This window comes from Phoxinus phoxinus, assembly GCF_949152265.1.
Source record: "Phoxinus phoxinus genome assembly, chromosome: 9".
NCBI classification, from domain to species: Eukaryota; Metazoa; Chordata; class Actinopteri; order Cypriniformes; family Leuciscidae; genus Phoxinus; species Phoxinus phoxinus.
The window spans coordinates 17,209,158-17,228,678 of NC_136884.1; the positions used below are offsets into that span (position 1 = coordinate 17,209,158).

The 19,521-nt window shown below is 37.0% G+C and overlaps 1 protein-coding gene across 1 annotated transcript in view; it reads left to right on the top strand.

Annotated features, from left to right (window-relative positions):
* Positions 1 to 18,140, top strand: part of LOC307003663 (copine-8) — a 129,659-nt gene extending 111,519 nt beyond the window's left edge. Inside the window, exons 17-20 of the mRNA XM_079622375.1 lie at positions 8,468 to 8,570; positions 9,397 to 9,454; positions 9,957 to 10,030; positions 14,694 to 18,140. Of these exons, the coding sequence (XP_079478501.1) occupies positions 8,468 to 8,570; positions 9,397 to 9,454; positions 9,957 to 10,030; positions 14,694 to 14,882 (424 nt within the window). The 3' untranslated portion in view covers positions 14,883 to 18,140. The remainder of the gene's footprint in view (positions 1 to 8,467; positions 8,571 to 9,396; positions 9,455 to 9,956; positions 10,031 to 14,693) is intronic.
* Positions 18,141 to 19,521: the final 1,381 nt, after the last annotated feature.

The following is a 19,521-nucleotide window of genomic DNA, read 5'->3' on the forward strand; positions in this document are numbered from 1 at the left end:
ATAGATTGTTGCAGTGCTTATTTTACACTTTTTTTCACAAATATATGCCCTCGTAATATTCAATCAAACATGTTAGAGTCCTCTACTCCTTGCTGCGACATCTTGTCTATGACGAATATTCCAATACGAGAGCTAAGCAATGTTATGCAATGGCCATTTGAGTTTCAAGTAATCATACATTAAAGGGGTCATGAACTGGCTTTTTAAAAATGTTTTTATTGTTGTCTGAGGTCAAATTATGATGTTCGCTTGGTTTTTACATTCAAAAACTTAAAAATGAATAAGTAATAGGGTATATTCTACCCTGGTTTTGAGCCTAGCTCCTGAAACGCTCGGTTTTTATGGGCGTGCCGCATTGAAAACTTGGAAGTACACGCCCACTGCTATGATTGGATAACAGTTTTGCATATTATAATGAGTTTCATGTAATGCGTGAAACGTGGGCGGGGGGCTAAACAGGCAGTGTTGAAGTTGGCGTTGATCTTCTTCTGCGGAGGCGGGGTTTGATATCCTTTGACGTCATTGATCCCCACTTTCACTGAGCCTGGTGTCAATAAAAGCTTTCATTGGACTAACAAGGAACTTCTCAGTTCTGAAACGTACAGGATATTGTTATAGTATGATGAACTCTTATATGTCAAAAGCTCAAGGAAAATTCAACTAAAATCTGAAAACTTTCCATTGGCCGTTTGTTTACACGACAACTGAGTTTTGGGGGCCTGTAAAGGCAAACTTTTGAAAACGGGTTACGAAATGAAGATTTTAAAAACTATGCCTATATCATCTCCATGTAAACGTCATGCGCATGCTATAGTCTATAGGTGCGTATAGTTTCTTTACAGCATTTTTAGTCGTTTTTGTGGATCCGTGTGAACGAGGATCGTTTTGGAAACGTTGTCATCTGTACGTGTACCTTCTCAAAACCTCAAAAGAAAAATGTTTCCATTTGTAGTACATTGTTGTCATGTAAATGCACACTTAGGACACTTTCTGTGATCCAATCGATTCTCAATGGACAAAATCAAGTCCTGCCTTGTCGAATGCTCTCATTCGATAAGCCATTTTACTCACAATAGATACGAAAAGTTGAATAGTTGATCAAAATATCAGATTTGTGACAACTTTAAGTAGGCAGGTTACCTTCAAATAATAAACATGGTGACAGTTTTTAACTGCTTTAACGTGTAACTAACTTGCTCAGCTTTAATCCTGAAAAAATCCTGACAATTTACACTAATTTCAGCTTTAGAGATGGTAAGAATGCATCAAATACTTGAAAATTGCAATCTGATACATTTTGTTAACACAACAATACACAATCATCAATCATAGCTTGCGTAGCTTGAAGTGTTTGCATTCACACAGTTGCACAGCATGGCAGGACTTTTTCCATAATCCAATAGTTTAGATAATTAAACTGCAATTAAAGTAATCTTAATATAAGTGTTGATTATCTTTTCTTATTACTTTGGTCTCTACAATAGTTGAGTCTGATCACAGAACTGAAAAGTGGACTATTTTTGTATATTGACCATTACAGTAAATATTTTATTGTTGTTCTTGACATACTGGTTCTACTTTCATGTCTCTCATATCACTCCACCATCTATCTTTTCATATCAGCGGAAGTTGATTGGAGCCATCTTGCGACTTAATAAAGCAACTGTGATAAAAATAAAAAAATGCCTTGGAAAACTGTCCTAATTTAATATATGGTGAACATTAAACCTGTGACAGATGGCTAGAAACACTGGTATAAACCACAGCTGAATGATTCTTCTATTGCTAAAATGAAGCAAGCAAACAACAACCTGCAACAATGCAGATTTTGCACATGTTCAGAGATTGACAACAGCCAAATATTCTCAAAATGTGCATTACCCCCCAGGTGTATCATCCAAACAAAGTGTGCCACAGTTACACAGAGATAATCCAATCCGAAATGGCCTCCGAGGTGTGATATATGACCTTTAAATCACTTTAAATGAGCCGTGGAGTTAGACTTGCAGAGGTAAAACAACAAGATTTGATCTTCTGCTGTCCCAAATAAGATCATCCCTGGTCTGTATCATCAGTCAAATGATGAGAGGAAAACATTAAATGGCTATCACAAATGTGGCACAATGGCCTGAGAATTAGATCTGGAATTTAAAGTACCCAATATGAATATAAAAGATGGAGGGTTAACATTTTGTCGAATTGTATTTTGGGTTTTTTAACTTTTTGATGCCATCAATCCCCAAATATGATAATCCCTTAATTCGAGACCTTTCTTAAAATATAAAGGGAGAAATATTTAGATATATTATGTATTAAAAATCATTTTGTGAGGTTTATGCTTTGTGTTCCTGTGACCTAGTTTTCATGTCGGTTCCGTTCTCATTCAGTTTACGTGTTGTTAATCTATTATGTAATTGACCTCCCTCAGTTGTTTTAGGATATATACAATCCAATAACGTTATCTCTGTTTTTGAGGGGGCATTGCTTCGGACAGTGATTTGCAGGGAGGGTAGGATCATACGCTTTCAATGCTAACAGGCTAAAGTTAGCATTCCCAAGTTCACCTATTGCACCTTTAAGTCTTTGAATCAGATTTGTCGTGCGCTCCTTACACTCATGTTACTTGACAAAAGATTGGACCAAAACAGAAGTTATTTTTGCGGTGTTTGTCTTTTTTTTTTCTCCCCCCCCTCTGTCAACATGGACCTTCCCGCTGACCAGTTATTGTGCCTGGAGCAGATGGGTCGCTCCCTGGAGTCGCACACCAGGGATTTTTTGGCGTTGGCATGCCTAACACACTATCCCAACCGCTCGCTCTATGTACAGTAGATCCCGGAACCAGAGCCCAGTCAGCATTTGCACTACGGAACCCCGCCCTACGGAACAACAGCAGATCTCCATCGCAGACACACTGTGCCTGCCACAGAGAACGAGCCAGTAAGCCAAACTGAGCCGAGTTAATGGAGCTTGAGGACGCGGATGGAAGCCCCACCACACTCCCACAGCTGTGAATGTGCTGAACATGGCTACTGGGATATGTTGGACTTAACACCCGTGTCTCTCCAGACCCCGCTGGTATCCTCCCTGCCCTGAATCTCTTGTGATCCCTCCCAGCCTCCCTCTCCCACCTCCTCTACCAAGTCTAATCTGTTCATCAGCTCTTCCTCCTCTGGTTCCTGGCAGTCCCTCAGCTCATCCACAGCTTGGCCCCTGAAGTGTGCCGGATTCGCCTTGGGTCTTCCAGTCCCCAGCTTCTCCTCGGTGTGATGATTCCCCCGTCTCCGCCTCCATCCGCAGAGCCACCTCGGTCCTCCGACCCATCGGTTTCGACTTGGCTCAATGCTCCCTCAGCTCCATCATGGTCCGTAATCCCACCAGCTCCACCAGGTACCCTCATCCCACCGTCTCCGCCTTGGTCAGACGTCACCCTGGCTCCACCGTGGAATTCTGGTCTGCTGGGTACACCTCTACCCTCCATCCCTTCGGCTCCACCGGGCTCCACCTTCTCTCCGGCTCCAACGCGGACCTCCGTCACTTTGGCTCCACTGCAGCCTTCCGGATCCCCGCCTCCGCCTTCGCCTCAGCCCCCTGGACCTGCAGTGTCACCCTGGCTCGTTGTCTCCTCGCACGCAAACACCAGTACATTGACGAGCGCAAACCTTAGTAAATCACCTTCCGCAATTCATTTAAATACTCTCCTCCCATAAATGTTACGCCTGAAAGGGAAACTCCTACAAATGCATATGCAATAAGATCAGCCGCAAAAATAACTGCGTCCACGCCTTTTCAGCGCTAATTTTTCACTGCGTGTCTTTAGTAAATCCTGACAGTAGTTTTTTAATGCCAAAAGAGGGTTTGCATTGGCGCAAGCTGTTAGTAAATCTGGCCCTTTGATTCGGACTTCTCCTTCGTTGTGCGCTCCTTACACTCACGTTACGTAAGAGAGAAAAACAACAACATTATAATATAAAAACAGCATGCTGTTTTCAAAATGAATTAATCAGCTTTTATATTGGCATTGTTATAAATCTAAAAGAATTTATGAAAATATTCTGTGGTAAATTTTTACTTTGTATTGAGTTGAATAAAGTAACTCAATATAAAATAATCACAACTATCCCCATGATTTCTGAATGGGTTTTAAAAGGCAGAATGACTAATATTTTTTCAACTTTTTGTTTTTCTTAACTAAAAAATGTTACAATAGTATAGGTCATTGTAACTAACAGAGGTGTATTCATAAAGGTGTATCCAGAAATCAATAAATGTGCAATGTCCAAATGCTAAACTGAGAAGTAGAATGAATAATAATACATTTAATTTGAAATAACCATGTCCTATTAAAAATTTGTTGTTATGGGCGGAATTTGAACAGTTCATGTTGTTCCTAAAATCCAAGCTCTATACTTGTTGTCTAGAGATACTTTACTTAGTATTTCACACTATTAGAGGTCAGAATAAAATATCTAAAGGATGTTGTTAACAGCTTGTGTGGCTGCAAGAACCCGAGCCTCTACATCTCTATCAGCAGCAATAAAAGACTGGATTCATTATGCTTCAATTGCAGCGCAAAGTGTCTAAGCTCATTTCAGCGTCCACATAATAGCAATGCCTGCTACAGTGTACAAGAAATCGAGAGAGCAAAGGATTCACCACTAGCTCTTTCCTCAGAGAATCAACACTTTGTCGTAGAGATATTGTCATTATCTTGCTCTTTTATTTAGCTTGGTATGGAAATGCAAATGGTTAAGGCACAATTTCCCCCACTATATCATTTTGTAAATTTGGATCTTTAAGATATACTTGGCTGCAAAATATTAGTTATAAAAAGTGTGGTTCCAGCACAAACAGTGCACAAAAAGTTTTTTTTTAAGGGCGAACAATATTAACATATGGACTGCATCTAAATTTACAATGTGAAGAAAAAAAAAAACTCCAAAAGTCATATGACTGCTAATGAGATATTGTATGAGTTGAGGTATCAGAAATTAAGAACCTCAGGAAATAAAACACAGATATATATATTTTTTTTTTTTTTTGAAATGTAACTACTTTTTTTTTACCATGTATTTAATTTACTTTGTTAATTTCATTTGTTTACTGAAAACATCTCCCAACAAACCGAAGTCATGGTAATGTTGAAAAATGAATTAGTGTTAACTAGTATTATCCCACTTTGTAAAAACTAAAAGAAATTCTAGAATCAAGGCTGCTTAGAAGTGAACAATCGCTGTTGCGCAATATTGCGGCCAACATTATTATTTCTGAATCAGTTCTGAAAAAAAAAAAGTATGCATCAGGGTAGCTGTGTGCATGTTTCCTTATATCCCTGTGAGACAGTCATGCTCACCACTTTAATGCAGGTGTTATGATATTAATAAATTGGTTCTTATTTATTACAAGATTTTACGGTTGTTTTTACACTTGAACGTGTTTCTAAAACTCATTATGTTTTGTTATTGCACTTCAGACCTCTATGCTCCCGAATCCCATGTTAAATCCACACTAATTAATGATTTAAAGGGAGCCAACAGTCAGTGGACTGACACGTCCTCACACTGTGTTTCTAATTATATGTCCATTTCATGGATTTTCTGAGGATGTGAAGTAAAGGACAGTCCATCAAGTCATTATCACCCCTGTGTTCCAAACACACATAGTCACTGCGGTGTCCACTCATCTACGCTGAAGACAGATCTGTCACACTGCACCGCTCTTATCTCTCTGTGTGTATTTGCCGTAGGTCGCGCCCACGCAGTTTAATAATAAACTGCTTTTAAATTGTTATTTTAAAGCTAATGCGCTGCTTTGCCTGCATGGGTTTTCCACTGCTCATTTTTGTTACTGGGGAAAATGAAAAATAGTGTCAAAATCTTAAACTTGGTTCAAACTGTGGCAACAAATGCCAACAATTCAACATTTCAACGTTGTATTCAGGCATTAATTCTTCGCACTTGCACAAAAACATTCAGTATTCCTCAAAATGGGGAAAATACTGTGAAATGCAAACTCTGAATATTACGCAAACCTGCAATAATTAAATATGTCAAATAATACAAATACACGTTATGTATTTAATCTCACTTTATTAACCAAAGTCTTTGCTGCCGACCTTCGATGATCCAATTCAACCATACTAATAAGTGACTTCAGTTAAATATCACATTAGTAGTTCAGTTTTATTATTACTGCTGAATTAAGAGCGAAAGGACCTGTACATTTGCCAAAAATATAACTTTTTTTCTTGTTGGTGTCATTGAACAACAAACAAGTAAGCCCAGCCTAGATAAGAAAAAGTAACGCAAAAGTAACAAACAACTTTCCATAAAAAGTAAATCACTGTAAAAAATATTTTCATTATTTGTAATCACAACTTTTTTTTTCTTTGTCAAATCAACTTAGATAATTAATGTAGTTCAGATAACATAATATTTTGGGTTTCTATTGATTAAACCAATCTCCTTCATTGCATAAACTAAATTTTTTAAGGTAACCATTTTTTAAGGTAACCAGGTAACTTACTTTTTTAAGTTAAACCAACAATATTTTTTTACAGTGAAAGTAGTTAGTTACTTTGTAGGGAATAACATTATTGTAACACACTTTCAAATTATAGGGGTGGTTGATTATGATTTCACTTTTCTAACTTTAGTTAGTGTGTAATGTTGCCGTTTGAACATAAACAACATCTGCAAAGTTACGAAGCTCAAAGGTCAAAGGAAAGGGAGATATTTGATTTTAAAGAAATTGCTTTTTAAGGACTACAACAAACGGCTGGTACGGACTACACGACATTCCTTACGGGTTAGTGGCATCACAAAACCATAGAATTTACATAAACCCGCCCCCGGGAACGCGATTTATAGATTATCATGCCAGAATATGCTAATCAATGACAGGATGATAACTTACACACAAGCTACATAACTTAATCAACTAACCATTCAGGAATGTTGTCTACATGTTGTCACTTCTTGAGTCTCAATCTTTGTCTGACTCCGGTTTAAACATAAAAGGCAAAACGTTTTAAAAATATGTCTGTGTGAGTTGTTGAAGCTCCGCCCTCTGTGCCGGGAGAGGCAGCTCATTTGCATTTAAAGGGACAGACAAAAACGGTGCGTTTTTGCTCACCCTCAAAAAGTGACAATTTTAACATGCTATATAAAAATATCTGTGGGGTACTTTGAACTAAAACTTCACACACACACTCTGGGAACATCAGAGACTTATTTTACATCTTGTGAAAAGGGCATTATATAGGACCCCTTTAACTTTCATAACTGTAGTCTTCACACTGTGCCAAGTTAATGCATTAGGTATCATGATAACTAACAGTGAACAACATGCATGTATCAATGTTAATTATAAAGACAGTTATTCACTGTAAATGAATGTTCGTTTATAATAGATTAACTAATATTTCTCGTTTTATTCCAATTGTGTCAAGGTTTCCGTTCCATCACATTCCAAGACTGACAACTGCCGACCCAATATTGGTTCAAATAGTTTGAATCTTTCACTGTAAAAAAATATTTTCATGATTTGTTATCACAACTTTTTATCTTTTGTCAAATCAACTTCGATAACTAATGTGTGAAGATAACACTATTTTAAGTTTCTGTTGATTAAACCATTCTTCTTCATTAACTCAAATTTTTAATTACAACGAACTAAAAATTTTAAGGCAACAAGGTAACTTGCTTTTTTTAAGTTAAACCAACATTTTTACAGTATACGCATATGATGAAAGAACATATTATATTAATATTCATTAATATTTCACTGTAACCCCAATTTTGTGTTTCTGATGTTGTTTATTTCTGGAACTTTGATTGTAATGGTAACGTACATTTGATTTAAAAAAAAAAGATTTCAGCTCATAGTTTCCGGTGATGTGCGTTTCACGAAATGCCAGCGTGTCCTCAAGAGGATTTTTTAAATCGGCACACATTTTCAGTGACAGGTGAGGAAATGTTTCGAGCATTTCTGCGTACATCATATTCTAAATCCTCAATGGGACAGTACGCTTCAATCCACCGAAGCCGATCTGAGAAAGCAGGGGCCATTTCATCCTTTCTCCTCACACTGAAGTCTGTAGATATTTCACCAGAGCTTGAAGCACACATCACGGAGAGTTGAAGGATGCTAGTAAAGTGTGTCAAGAGGAGAGAGAGACCTCATAAACCCTGACAAGACCTTTTTATTAAACGTGCTTGCAAATTTATGAAACGTGTATACAGTTGGACCGCCAAAAAAAAAAAAATTATAGTTAGTTAGTTAAATAGAATATATTTGAATTGTGTCTCGTATTTACAGCTTCTAAGTACATTATTTACCTCATAAGCTGATGGAAATAATTGGGATGCCAGACTGCAATGTAGTAATACAGCGAGTCCAGAGGCTTTGGCTGCATATCCCCGCAGTAATGAGATGTTTAATGAATGTAACAATGTGCTCTCTCGTGCAGATACGCTGCCTCAGTAAAGGACGGATCGCAGTACTTCATCCTGCTCATCATCACGGATGGAGTGATATCAGATATGGCCCAGACAAAAGAGTCCATCGTTAATGTGGGTATTCGGTCCACTACACAAGTCTTTAGCTCTCGTTCAACTTAAACATAAATGTTCTTTTTTTTTACTATATCGATTGAACTTAAAAAGGATTTGCGGATTGTATTTGGACCATGAATATTTATTTTTGGTGAAGTGAAAAATGTATTCTAAATATAAATAAATATATTTCAACATTTTGATATTTAATATTTAAATAACACTTGAAAAACTAGAAAATACATATATTTATAGGTAAATACACCACTATTTAATGTCACTATTCAGCTTAAAATAATACTTTGTTACAGCTAATTGTATTATTATGTTTTTCTCAAATTATATGGTTTGCTTCAAACCTTACATTTTGATTTAATATTAATTACAAATATTTTCAAAGACAAAAACATTAATAAAAAGTAATGATTTATTATAAAGACCGTACATACTAAATCAATATTTTCTTTCATAAGCAAAAATGCCACTTAATGTAGGTCAGTAATATCATTTTTAATTAATAAATGTAATAAATAATTTGCAGATGTGTTCTGCACAAGCAAAAATATACAATTTAAACAAGATTGTTTCTTTCTTTTCTTTTTCTTTTCTTTTTTTTCTATGGGGAGTGTTATTTGCTTTTAGACAAACTGAACAAAACGAATGAATCCAGAAGCCACTATTCTCGATTAAACCATTATAAAAAGGCACTTATTTCACTTAATAAGTCACTAAATTAAGCTTCTCGTATTAACAGACTGAGATTTTGGGGTAAAAAGACATATTAGTCATGGTAAATTCTTATTTTATCTCCTTTTCTTTTTCTTCTTCTTCTTCTTCATGCCAGGCTGCATGTCTTCCCATGTCAATTATTATTGTCGGAGTTGGACCAGCCGAGTTTGACGGTAAGAAGAGAATGCTTTTATTTATTTATTGAGTTGGTTTGTGTTATTTAGACTTCTCTCATAGATTTAATGTTGCTTATATTTTCTGGTCACACTTTAGATTACGGTCCAATATCCTAGTAATATTCAATCATATTAAGCAACTTAATAGTGACAATTGGACCCTAAAACTAAAGTGTTCTTTCTATCCTCATTTTTATATTCAGCTCATTTGATCTATACAACACACGTGTTGTCTAGATGTGCTGTTTGCTTTATAGTGACGCTCAGGTCTTGAGCTTGAGTGGATAACAGGATTGTGTACTACTGCAGAGTAAATGAGCATGTAATGCGACAGCCGTTTCCCTCGCTGCGCTGACAGCAATGCAGATGGGTTTAGTAATAATGAAACGAGACTAAAACGCTCAAAACACACACAATCACGGGCACTCACACACACAGCTAAGTCACGTTTCCGTATCTCCGGTCATGCGTGTTTCTTATCTGCTGTCTGTGTCCTCAGCCATGATCGAGTTGGACGGCGACGAAGTCAGAATCTCATCGAGGGGCAGATATGCCGAGAGAGACATCGTACAGGTATAACAACACATCGGAAGTATTTCAAGCATTAAACCATCATCATTAATTAAGGGAGATTACAAAAAAGGGCAAGGACTAATCACAATTAATATATTACAATTATATTACTGAATGTGCAAATTCACAGATTTTCCACACCCTCTTATGGGGATATGAATAGTTTTTTGTAAAAATGACACATTGACATTGTACTTCTGTGTTTTTGTATTCTCGTGCATGGACTGTCAGATCAACAAAGGGTTATTAATAAATAGTAGGTTTATCACTGATTAAAATGGTATCGCACTTTGTCTACATCCATCTATACACCCATTCTTCTTCTTCCAAACGAACTGAAGGAACGGCAGATGTCCCCCCTGCTAATATAATTATCGGTTACACTTCATTTTGTGACGTAGATACATTGTACTTACTCAAACAAGTACTGTGTAATATTCATGAACTACATGTACTTACTGTAGAGTTACTGTTAGGGTTTGGTTTAGAGTTAGTTACTTATAGTTATGCATAATTGTACTGTTATTACTATAGTAAGTATACTGTATGTAGTAGCAGAACTTTATTGTGTGTATGCTAACATAATTATCGGTAACACTATTTTAAGGTGATGTAAATACATCGTACTCACTCAAATAAGTACTGAGTAATATTAATTAACTATATGTACTTACTGTAGAGTTAGGGTTAGTTACTTATAATTATGTATAATTTACTGTTATTACTATAGTAAATATATGTAGTAACACAGAACTGTATTGTGTGGATGCTTATATAATTATCGGTAACACTTTATTTTAAGGAGACGTAGATACATCGTACTTAGTAAAATAAGTACTGAGTAATATTAACGAACTACATGTACTTACTGTAGAGTTAAGGTTAGGGTTTGGTTTAGGGTTAGGGTTATTTACTTGTAATTATGCATAATGTACTGTTATTACTATAGTAAGTACATGTAGTAATGTGTATACGTCACCTTAAAATAAAGTGTTATATTTATTGTTTTTGGTGTGAAAGAGCCTTAAAGGACAATTCCGGTGAAAAATTAACCTAGGGGTAGTTAACACATGGTTACCGAGTCGATCGTTCTCTGGGATCTCGACTAGTCGAGCCACAAACGCCGTGCTACGTTAGATTTCACAAACGTAATTCCTATCGACCAGCTCACTTAGCACGGCGTTCGTGGCTCGACTAGTCGAGACTGTTTTCCAAGATGGCTCCTGCCTGTATACGCGTAATGTACGGTCTTTATAAAGTATCTTCTTTTTAAACTGTCTGTACACTTACAAAGTTCTCAATGCTTCGGTTTGCATGTAGGGACCCTCATTATGCTACCATGTTAGTGTGAGGCTATTTTGAGCCTTGTTAGTCAAGTCAAGTCATCTTCATTTATATAGCGCTTTTAACAATGTAGATTGTTTCAAAGCTGCTTTACAGAGATAAACGTATAATTTAAGGTAACAGATTGTTTTGGCTTTATAGCGGTTCTTGAATAATGTTATTTTCAGCTAAAGTTAGTTTTGATTGATTCACTTCCGTCGAAAGGATAATTTGTTATTAAATTAGGGGCCGCTAAGACGACGCCGTTCTCTCTACACAGACTTTAAACGCGAACCTGTGAGAAACACTGATGGCGCTCACGTGCGCATCAAGAATTAATTCTATAGTTATGTGCGTTTGAATATATGTGCGCATGTGTGTAATTCTCTACAAACCAAGCCTTAAACTACTTGTCCTGCCTTTAAATTTGATACAGAATTTTATTTTATCACTACGGGGTAGATACGCGAATTATCCACAATGCTTTATCTGTAGAGTGGTAAAGGGATCCTCCATAGGGAGAGACTAGTCGGCACTTCAGCACTGCGTTGACATCGGGTCCAGGCGAAGGTCCTTCGTCAGATCTGGATACGGCCTGGATCAGGCAGGCTGCGGGAAAACCTCGGGATAAACAAAGACACTAAAATTAGCGTAGACGCCATTCTTCTTATGATGTAACGAGTACATCAGGATTTAAGGGAAGTGTTCCCAGTTCCGGCTGACCTAGTCTATGCAGCCTAACATTGAATTATAGAAGTCTATAATGTGTTATGTGTATGCTAGGTCAAAGAGATGTGTCTTTAATCTAGCTTTGAACTGACAGAGTGTGTCTGCTTCCTGGACAATGTTAGGAAGACTGTTCCAAAGTTTTGGTGCTAAATAGGAAAAAGATCTACCACCAGCAGTCGATTTTGATATTCTAGGGATTATTAACTGGCCGGAATTTTGAGATCGCAGTAGACGTGAAGGACTATAATGCGTTAAGAGCTCGCTCAAGTACTGCGGAGCTAAACCATTTAGTGCTTTGTAAGTAATCAGCAATATTTTAAAATTTATACGATGTTTAATAGGCAGCCAATGCAGTGTTGACAGAACCGGGCTAATATGGTCATACTTCCTGGTTCTGGTAAGAACTCGAGCTGCTGCGTTTTGAACTAGCTGTTAGTGGTATTAACTAGCGATTTACTTTTACCTATTATATGTCCCATATACTAGCGTTATAAGCGAATACGTTTTTAGAGATAAAACTCTTTACATTCGATTATCATGAAAACAAATCCCAGAGAACGATCGACTCGGTAACCATGTGTTAATTGCCCCTAGGTTCATTTTTCACCGGAATTGTCCTTTAAGACAGTGGTTTTCAAATCCTGGTCCTAGGGCACCACTTTGCATATTTAATGCTAAAATGCTAATGCTAGAATTTTCTTTTACATGGTGGATAACATATGTTGTGAATTTATCCAGATCTAAAAACATAGACTATGTAAGTTGCTGAATTTCCAGGTTTTAAAACCACGCAAATTACGTTCATTATACCCATTACCATCATACATGAAACAATATACATTAGCCATTCTGTGTTCTGACTGAACTCTGCCGGTTTTTTACAATTAACAACAGAGCTGTCTCGGTCTCTCTGAAAATCGTATTTCGCAATGCTTTCCGTGCTCCTCCCTCTCCACTTATAGCCGAGGCAGTCATCATTATGTTCCTGGGTCGCCCCATGCTTGTTAGGAATATGTTAACAGGCAGTGTGCATGATCGACTATCATAGGTGGCTAGGGAGGCTTGTCCAATTAGATGTGCCCTCACATACACACACATTCCAGTGGATTTGGCTTCCCGGCGGCCAACACATACTTAAAAGCCCATTTTTTCTTAACTAATCGGCTGTATAGTGCTCTCAGAAACAGCCGTATCTCTTAGGATAATTTGGCTCTCAGTCTCAAAGGCGTTTTGAGTTGATTGGCATGCTGAGCATTTGATGGCTGTGCCCTCATTTCAGGTTAATCGCTCTTTTCAGCTTTGCAAATTCTCACAGAAATGCAGATGAATGCGAGACCTGCTTCAGATTATTTTCACCTGATTAAAGTCAACATAAAGAGTGTGTTTATACCATAAAATCTACTCTATGTGGAAATTTATTTTGTAACATTCCCCAAATTTGGACTGTTTCCCCATTATTTTTGTCATTTATATCATGTATGTATGTTAACTGCTAACAGACATGTTGAATTACAACATGTAATCGTGCTGACGTGCGATGCATCATATGTAAGCTTTTTTACTTTTGATATGGGTGTTGAATTATGTTAATGTGACTTTGTTTTGTTTTAAAGGGATAGTTCACTTTAAAATGAAGATTCTGTCATCATATACTCACCCTCAAGTTGTTTCAAACCTGTATGAATTTCTTTCTTCTTGAACACAAAGGAAGATATTTTGTAAAATGTCAGTAACCAAACAGTTAACTGGTCCCATTGACTTCCATAGTATTTTTTTTTCCTACTATGGAAGTCAATGGGACCTGTTAACTGTTTGGTTACTGACATTCTTCAAAATATCTTCCTTTGTGTTCAAGAAGAAAGAAATTCATACAGGTTTGAAACAACTTGAGGGTGAGTATATGATGACAGAATTTTCATTTTAAAGTGAACTATCCCTTTAAATAACATTAGCTTATTGTTGAATTAAGAATGGTAACATATTATATTTGAACATGCTGAAGAGCAATCACTGTGTATACAGTAATCCGTACTGTATGGACAAGAAATACATGGCCATGTATATGGTACATACTGTATATGTGGCCACAAATTAAGAATTCGTTCCCTCGTTTTAGTAAATCGTCACCACATTGAACTAATTTATTCCCTCATTTTAGGAGAACTAATTAGTACAATGTGTCCATGATTTTGTAAATCAAGGGAATTAATTATTATATTGTGCGCACAATTTACTTGAAACGAGGGAACAAATTAGTAAAATGTGCTGATGTATTAGTAAGTCATGGGAACGAATTGTTCATTTGTGGCCACAATATACTTTTTTTTTCCCCACATGTAATGTGCAGGGATCTGTACCAAAAAGAGTTGTGAGACTGGGCTGGTAATTTCAGGCAAACTCTTTAGCAATAATTCTAAATTCTTCAAAATCGTTTTGAAGAAAACTCATTTAGCTCTTTCCATTTTTTTTCCCAACCAAAAATAAATAAAATCAGTGACCCGTCTGATGGATTAGAATCATCTTCTTTTTTATATATCTTCTTTCTACACAACACTAAATAACAGTCTGTGAACATCAAATGTTGATTTTAATGTCCTTTTTGCTTTTGCAGTTTGTTCCATTCAGAGACTACATCGATCGCACTGGGAATCACATCCTCAGCATGGCCCGCCTGGCCAAAGACGTTCTTGCTGAGATCCCAGACCAGTTCCTATCCTATATGAGGACCAGAGGCATCAAGCCATCTCCCGCTCCCCCTCCGTACACACCGCCAGGACACCCGCTGCAAACTCAGATCTAAACGGGCCCAGGAGCGAGCCTTGCAGTATCTCAGCATCTATCTCTCAAATCACTCAGTGAGGTGAAAGTTTCCTCAGCTTTTTCTGTCCCTTTCTCTTTGCACTATGGGGGCTGTAGATGGACACCGTGCTTCGACAGGGTTCTGAGGACAGGTTTACTTCCATTACAGGCGTTCTCTGTCAGGATGTCTCTCAGTGTCTCTCTCTGTCTCTCAATGCCTGGCTAGCTTGTTTTCTGAGAGCCATGTTATAGAATGAACTTCACGTTTCTGGCTCGTCATGAAAAGAAGGATGAAGGTGTACGAAGGAACGACTAAAAAACGAGCTGACGATGTTGCGCCATGTTTCAGAACAGCAGAGCAGCTTCCTCTTCCTCAGACTGGGAAAAGGCTAACAAATCACCAGTCTCAAATGGACTGTTGTACATAAATTTGAAGTAGACTTATTCCGTGATTTCTTATCTCTTCCTCTTCTTTCTTCTCTGAGCTCTCACTCAATGTTTACATGTTAATGATTTTCTTACTGTTGGATCTAACTTTTATAAGTGTATATCTTCAACATGATCCTCGCAGCATGTTATCTTTGCCAAGCCCGTCAGGTCGCAGCGGCTGGTGGAAAACCACATTTCTTGCATGGAAATGGTGTGCTCAGGCATGCGATGCATGTCGTGCAACGTTCATGTTATTTGGCCTTTTCTTGTTCTCTCTCTTTCTCTCACTCACTTTCTATTGTTCTTCTCTCTTTTTTTTGTTTGACGGGCACCTCATTGTGCATAAAGAACCTCATAGCAACGTGCTTCATTACATTTATATCTGAGCAGCTGCTCTCAAATAAGAGCCCAGTGGTCAAAAACACAGATGCCATTATTATTTTCTGTCTTAAAACTTTGTATGGATGTTTTGTCATTTTCTGTTGATTTGGTGATGCTGTGTAATGTTTTTCCAATAACATGTAGATTCATTCATCATATTTGATAAGTACCTAGTAGATTTGCCCAAAGATAGTGTCAAAAAAGCACAAAGCGAATTACGAAATCCTTCTTGGATTTCATTGTGAATATTAAAGTGCTGAAACCTGATAAGATGCAGAATTATACACCTAATTTACAAAAGTCTTTTCTAGAAATATTTTTGATCCCATTATTTTAGAAACGTGCTGCTAGTATCAGGAACATAATTATGTAATGTCTTCATCTAAATAGTCCAAAAACATCACATATCAACTTTTTCTTAATTATTACCATTGCAAAATACTAAAACTTTTATTTTTATTTTTTCTAAAACGTTCACATATAGTAAATGTGAATCTTCTAGTATGTAGCAACTCATTTTTTCATCATACACTAGTGAACTATTTTGGGTAACAGCCTCATGTTGAGGGGGAACATTCCCTGTTTAACTTCTGTTCTGGAAATCAGGATTTTTTTTCCCCAGTTGTGCTGCTTTGTCACACGCAATATTAAAATATTACACATAAAGTAGCTGCAAAAAGTATTTTTAAACACTAGTGCCAAACATACTGAGCAAATGTATGATGATGTATGTTATTACAAAAAATTCTATTTTATTGAAAAATAACATTTGCCAAATAAATGTATTTTAGGTTTGAAATTATGAAACAAAAGTCACAAAATAAAAACAAAAAGTATGTCAATTATTGGTACGCTTAATTACCGACTTAATATAATCATTCAAAATCGCCTTACACGTAATTGCAAAATTGACCGTTCACAAAGACCCGCCCCCCTTAGTTACTGTTGCTATGTCCGACAAGCTACGCCGCTCTCACACACACACCATGTTCTCACACAGTGAAAAATACATGTCAGACACTGACAACACACTGACAGACAGGACAGACCAGGTTACTTTTCGGTTACTTTTGATATTAAACGTATTAAACAAAGTCTCACCTTTCAAATTTGGTCATTTTTTTAAAGAAATTTAAACAATAAATACGGTTTTGTGACTCTTTAATGTGTCTGACAGATCGCTGTAGAGCATCAGTTAAAGCTGCTCGTGAACCGATCATCTCTTCCTTCTAGTTCATTTAAAGCATCAAATAAACATGAATGCACATAATAATTAATGTTGTTTTAACCGCGGAAAGCCGTCAGTACACTCCGTTTTTCAAGTTAAAATCCTCCCATGTTAATCTACTAACTCTCCTGCTTTCTCCAAACAAAATGGCGGATGGCGAAGTATGATTGGTCAGATCACCTGTCAATCAAGCTCCCTGCGAAGGGTCAATTGGCTGAAAAAAAGTAAAGCTAGTTTGGTGTTCTAATCATTTTTATAATATTATTATAAAAATACTTTGTAGACTGTTTTTCCTTCCTCAACTCACTCATAAAGAAAGCGGGCTCAATTTATATTTGTCAACAAACGTACTTTCCATAATGTAAGCGTAACGCTTCAAATCAAAAGATTTAAGATCGTTGAGGAACAAATTCGTCTTGACTTTGGTAAGCATGAACTGCACAGAGTGACAGCTGAAGAATGATGTACGTGTGAAAAAGCAGCACTTCAAGCTTGGGATTTAGTTGACGATAATATCTCTCTTGTGGGAATGTTGGCTCTCAACATTCCTTTACTTGCCCTCAGTTTAGTTCCTCTCTGCATTGCTGGTTCCACGGCAGCTGCCACTTTGGCAAGCCCATTCACCTGTAAGAGTGTGTGTGTGTGTGTGTGTGTGTGTGTGTGTGTGTGTGTGTGTGTGTGTGTGTGTGTGCGCGTGTGTGTGCGTGCGCGCGTGCATGTGGGATGTCAGCTTGACAAGCATCATCGAAGTGTTTTTAAATGTGTGACTCGACTCACATGAAATTTGTTTACTGAAGATATCCAAATATTAAATTGTATGCTATTCATATCTAAATATTACGTGCACTATGTTTGCATGTACAGTTTTACAAGAGATTCACCAGGTCTTTTGTTATTGTTGGTGTTTTGAGTAAAAAAAATATATATATAAAATAACAGGAAAATAACTGTACAAATGGCCTTAATCTCTCACTGAATTCTTGGAATTGTGCGATGCCTTCAGATGATTTGTTATATATTTTGTGTCAGTGTACAATTGCTTTCTAGTGTATATTTTCTTTGCACAACTCATGTATGAAAAACAATTATATTGTAATTTTTGGAATAGGTGATTAATCAGAGAAAGCATGATTGAAGTTCTGATTGTCTAGTACGTCCATATGATGAAATTATTATTTATGTATCAAGTACTAATTTTGGAATAAACATTCTTAATATATACACTTTGCTTTGTGAGTCTTGAAATGGCATTTTCTGATTATTCTGGTTGTAAGATGAATACTGACTACTTACACTAGTTATGCTACAAAACTACTTAGAAAAGTGCGTAAAGGTGAGGTCACATTTCGGTAAAATACGGCAAAAAAATGAACTTGTCTATTGCATTAAGCACAAGTCACAGAAGTCACTTTCTAACCAAACATCTTTCTGATGGTCAATGTTGGTAAAAATAAAGTTCCCCATCACATGGACTGCGTTTAAAATGACTGGATGTTGCCTGAGAAAATTCTCCAAAAAACGGTAAATGTGACCGCACCTAAAGGAAGTGAATTGGGATGCACCTACTATCCACGGACAAGGGTTAAGAATCACTGACCTTCTGTCTTTGGTACTACACTGGGGTACGTTTCCCAAAAGCATCGTTAGCCAACTATGTTCGCAAGTTCCGTCGTTATCAGTATAGTTCAACGAGTCTGTGTTTCCCGAAACCATCGTTCCAACGAACATTCGAAAACAGCATCGCAAACTTGTGTAGTTGGAACAACAGCTCTCGACCTGTCATTAGAAGCAGTTTCTAGTTTACATGACATGTGGTCTTACAGTTTTTTTCAGTCGCTAACAAGCGTTTGTCGAGCCAGTTGTCACATTTTCAAAACTCTAAACACAATTAGCACAGCATCGGTCTATTGTGACCATACCATTCACACATTTCATGTCATTTTCCAACAATATGCAGTCAGTAAACACATTTCCATAATGCTTACATTTTCTTAACAGACAAGCTACACCTCCCAACAAAATTATGGATTGTTTTTGTAGTATTTACGAATGTTAACACAACATCCCACAATAGCAAAAACAATATTCCAATCCTTAGATACAGTATAAAAACCTCTGCTTCTGCTATGATCAGTTCAAAAACAATATATCTCAGCTGATAATAAACAAACAATTGAATAATTGACACAGAGCTGATTTATGTTGGGTAAATTGGGCCACCCACAGCTGATTCCAGTCTGGCTTAGACTGGCTTAGAGTGGCAGGGGTTTACATTTACATTTAGTCATTTAGCAGACGCTTTTATCCAAAGCGACTTACAACTGAGGACTAGAGCAAGCGAGTCATCGTGAAGAGGCAAAAATAACGCAAGAAGTGCTCAAAATACAAAGTTCTGGCATGGCTCAGAGTAGTATAAGCCAAAACAAGGGAGTATTAAAGAGAAGGTTTTTTTTTATTATTTTTTTGTTTTTTTTATTATGTCAAGTGCTCACGGAAGAGATGAGTTTTCAGTTGTCTTTTGAATGTGGTCAGGGATTCTGCATTCCGGACGAGGGTAGGGAGGTCATTCCACCAGCAAGGAACCGTGAATGAGAATGTTCTG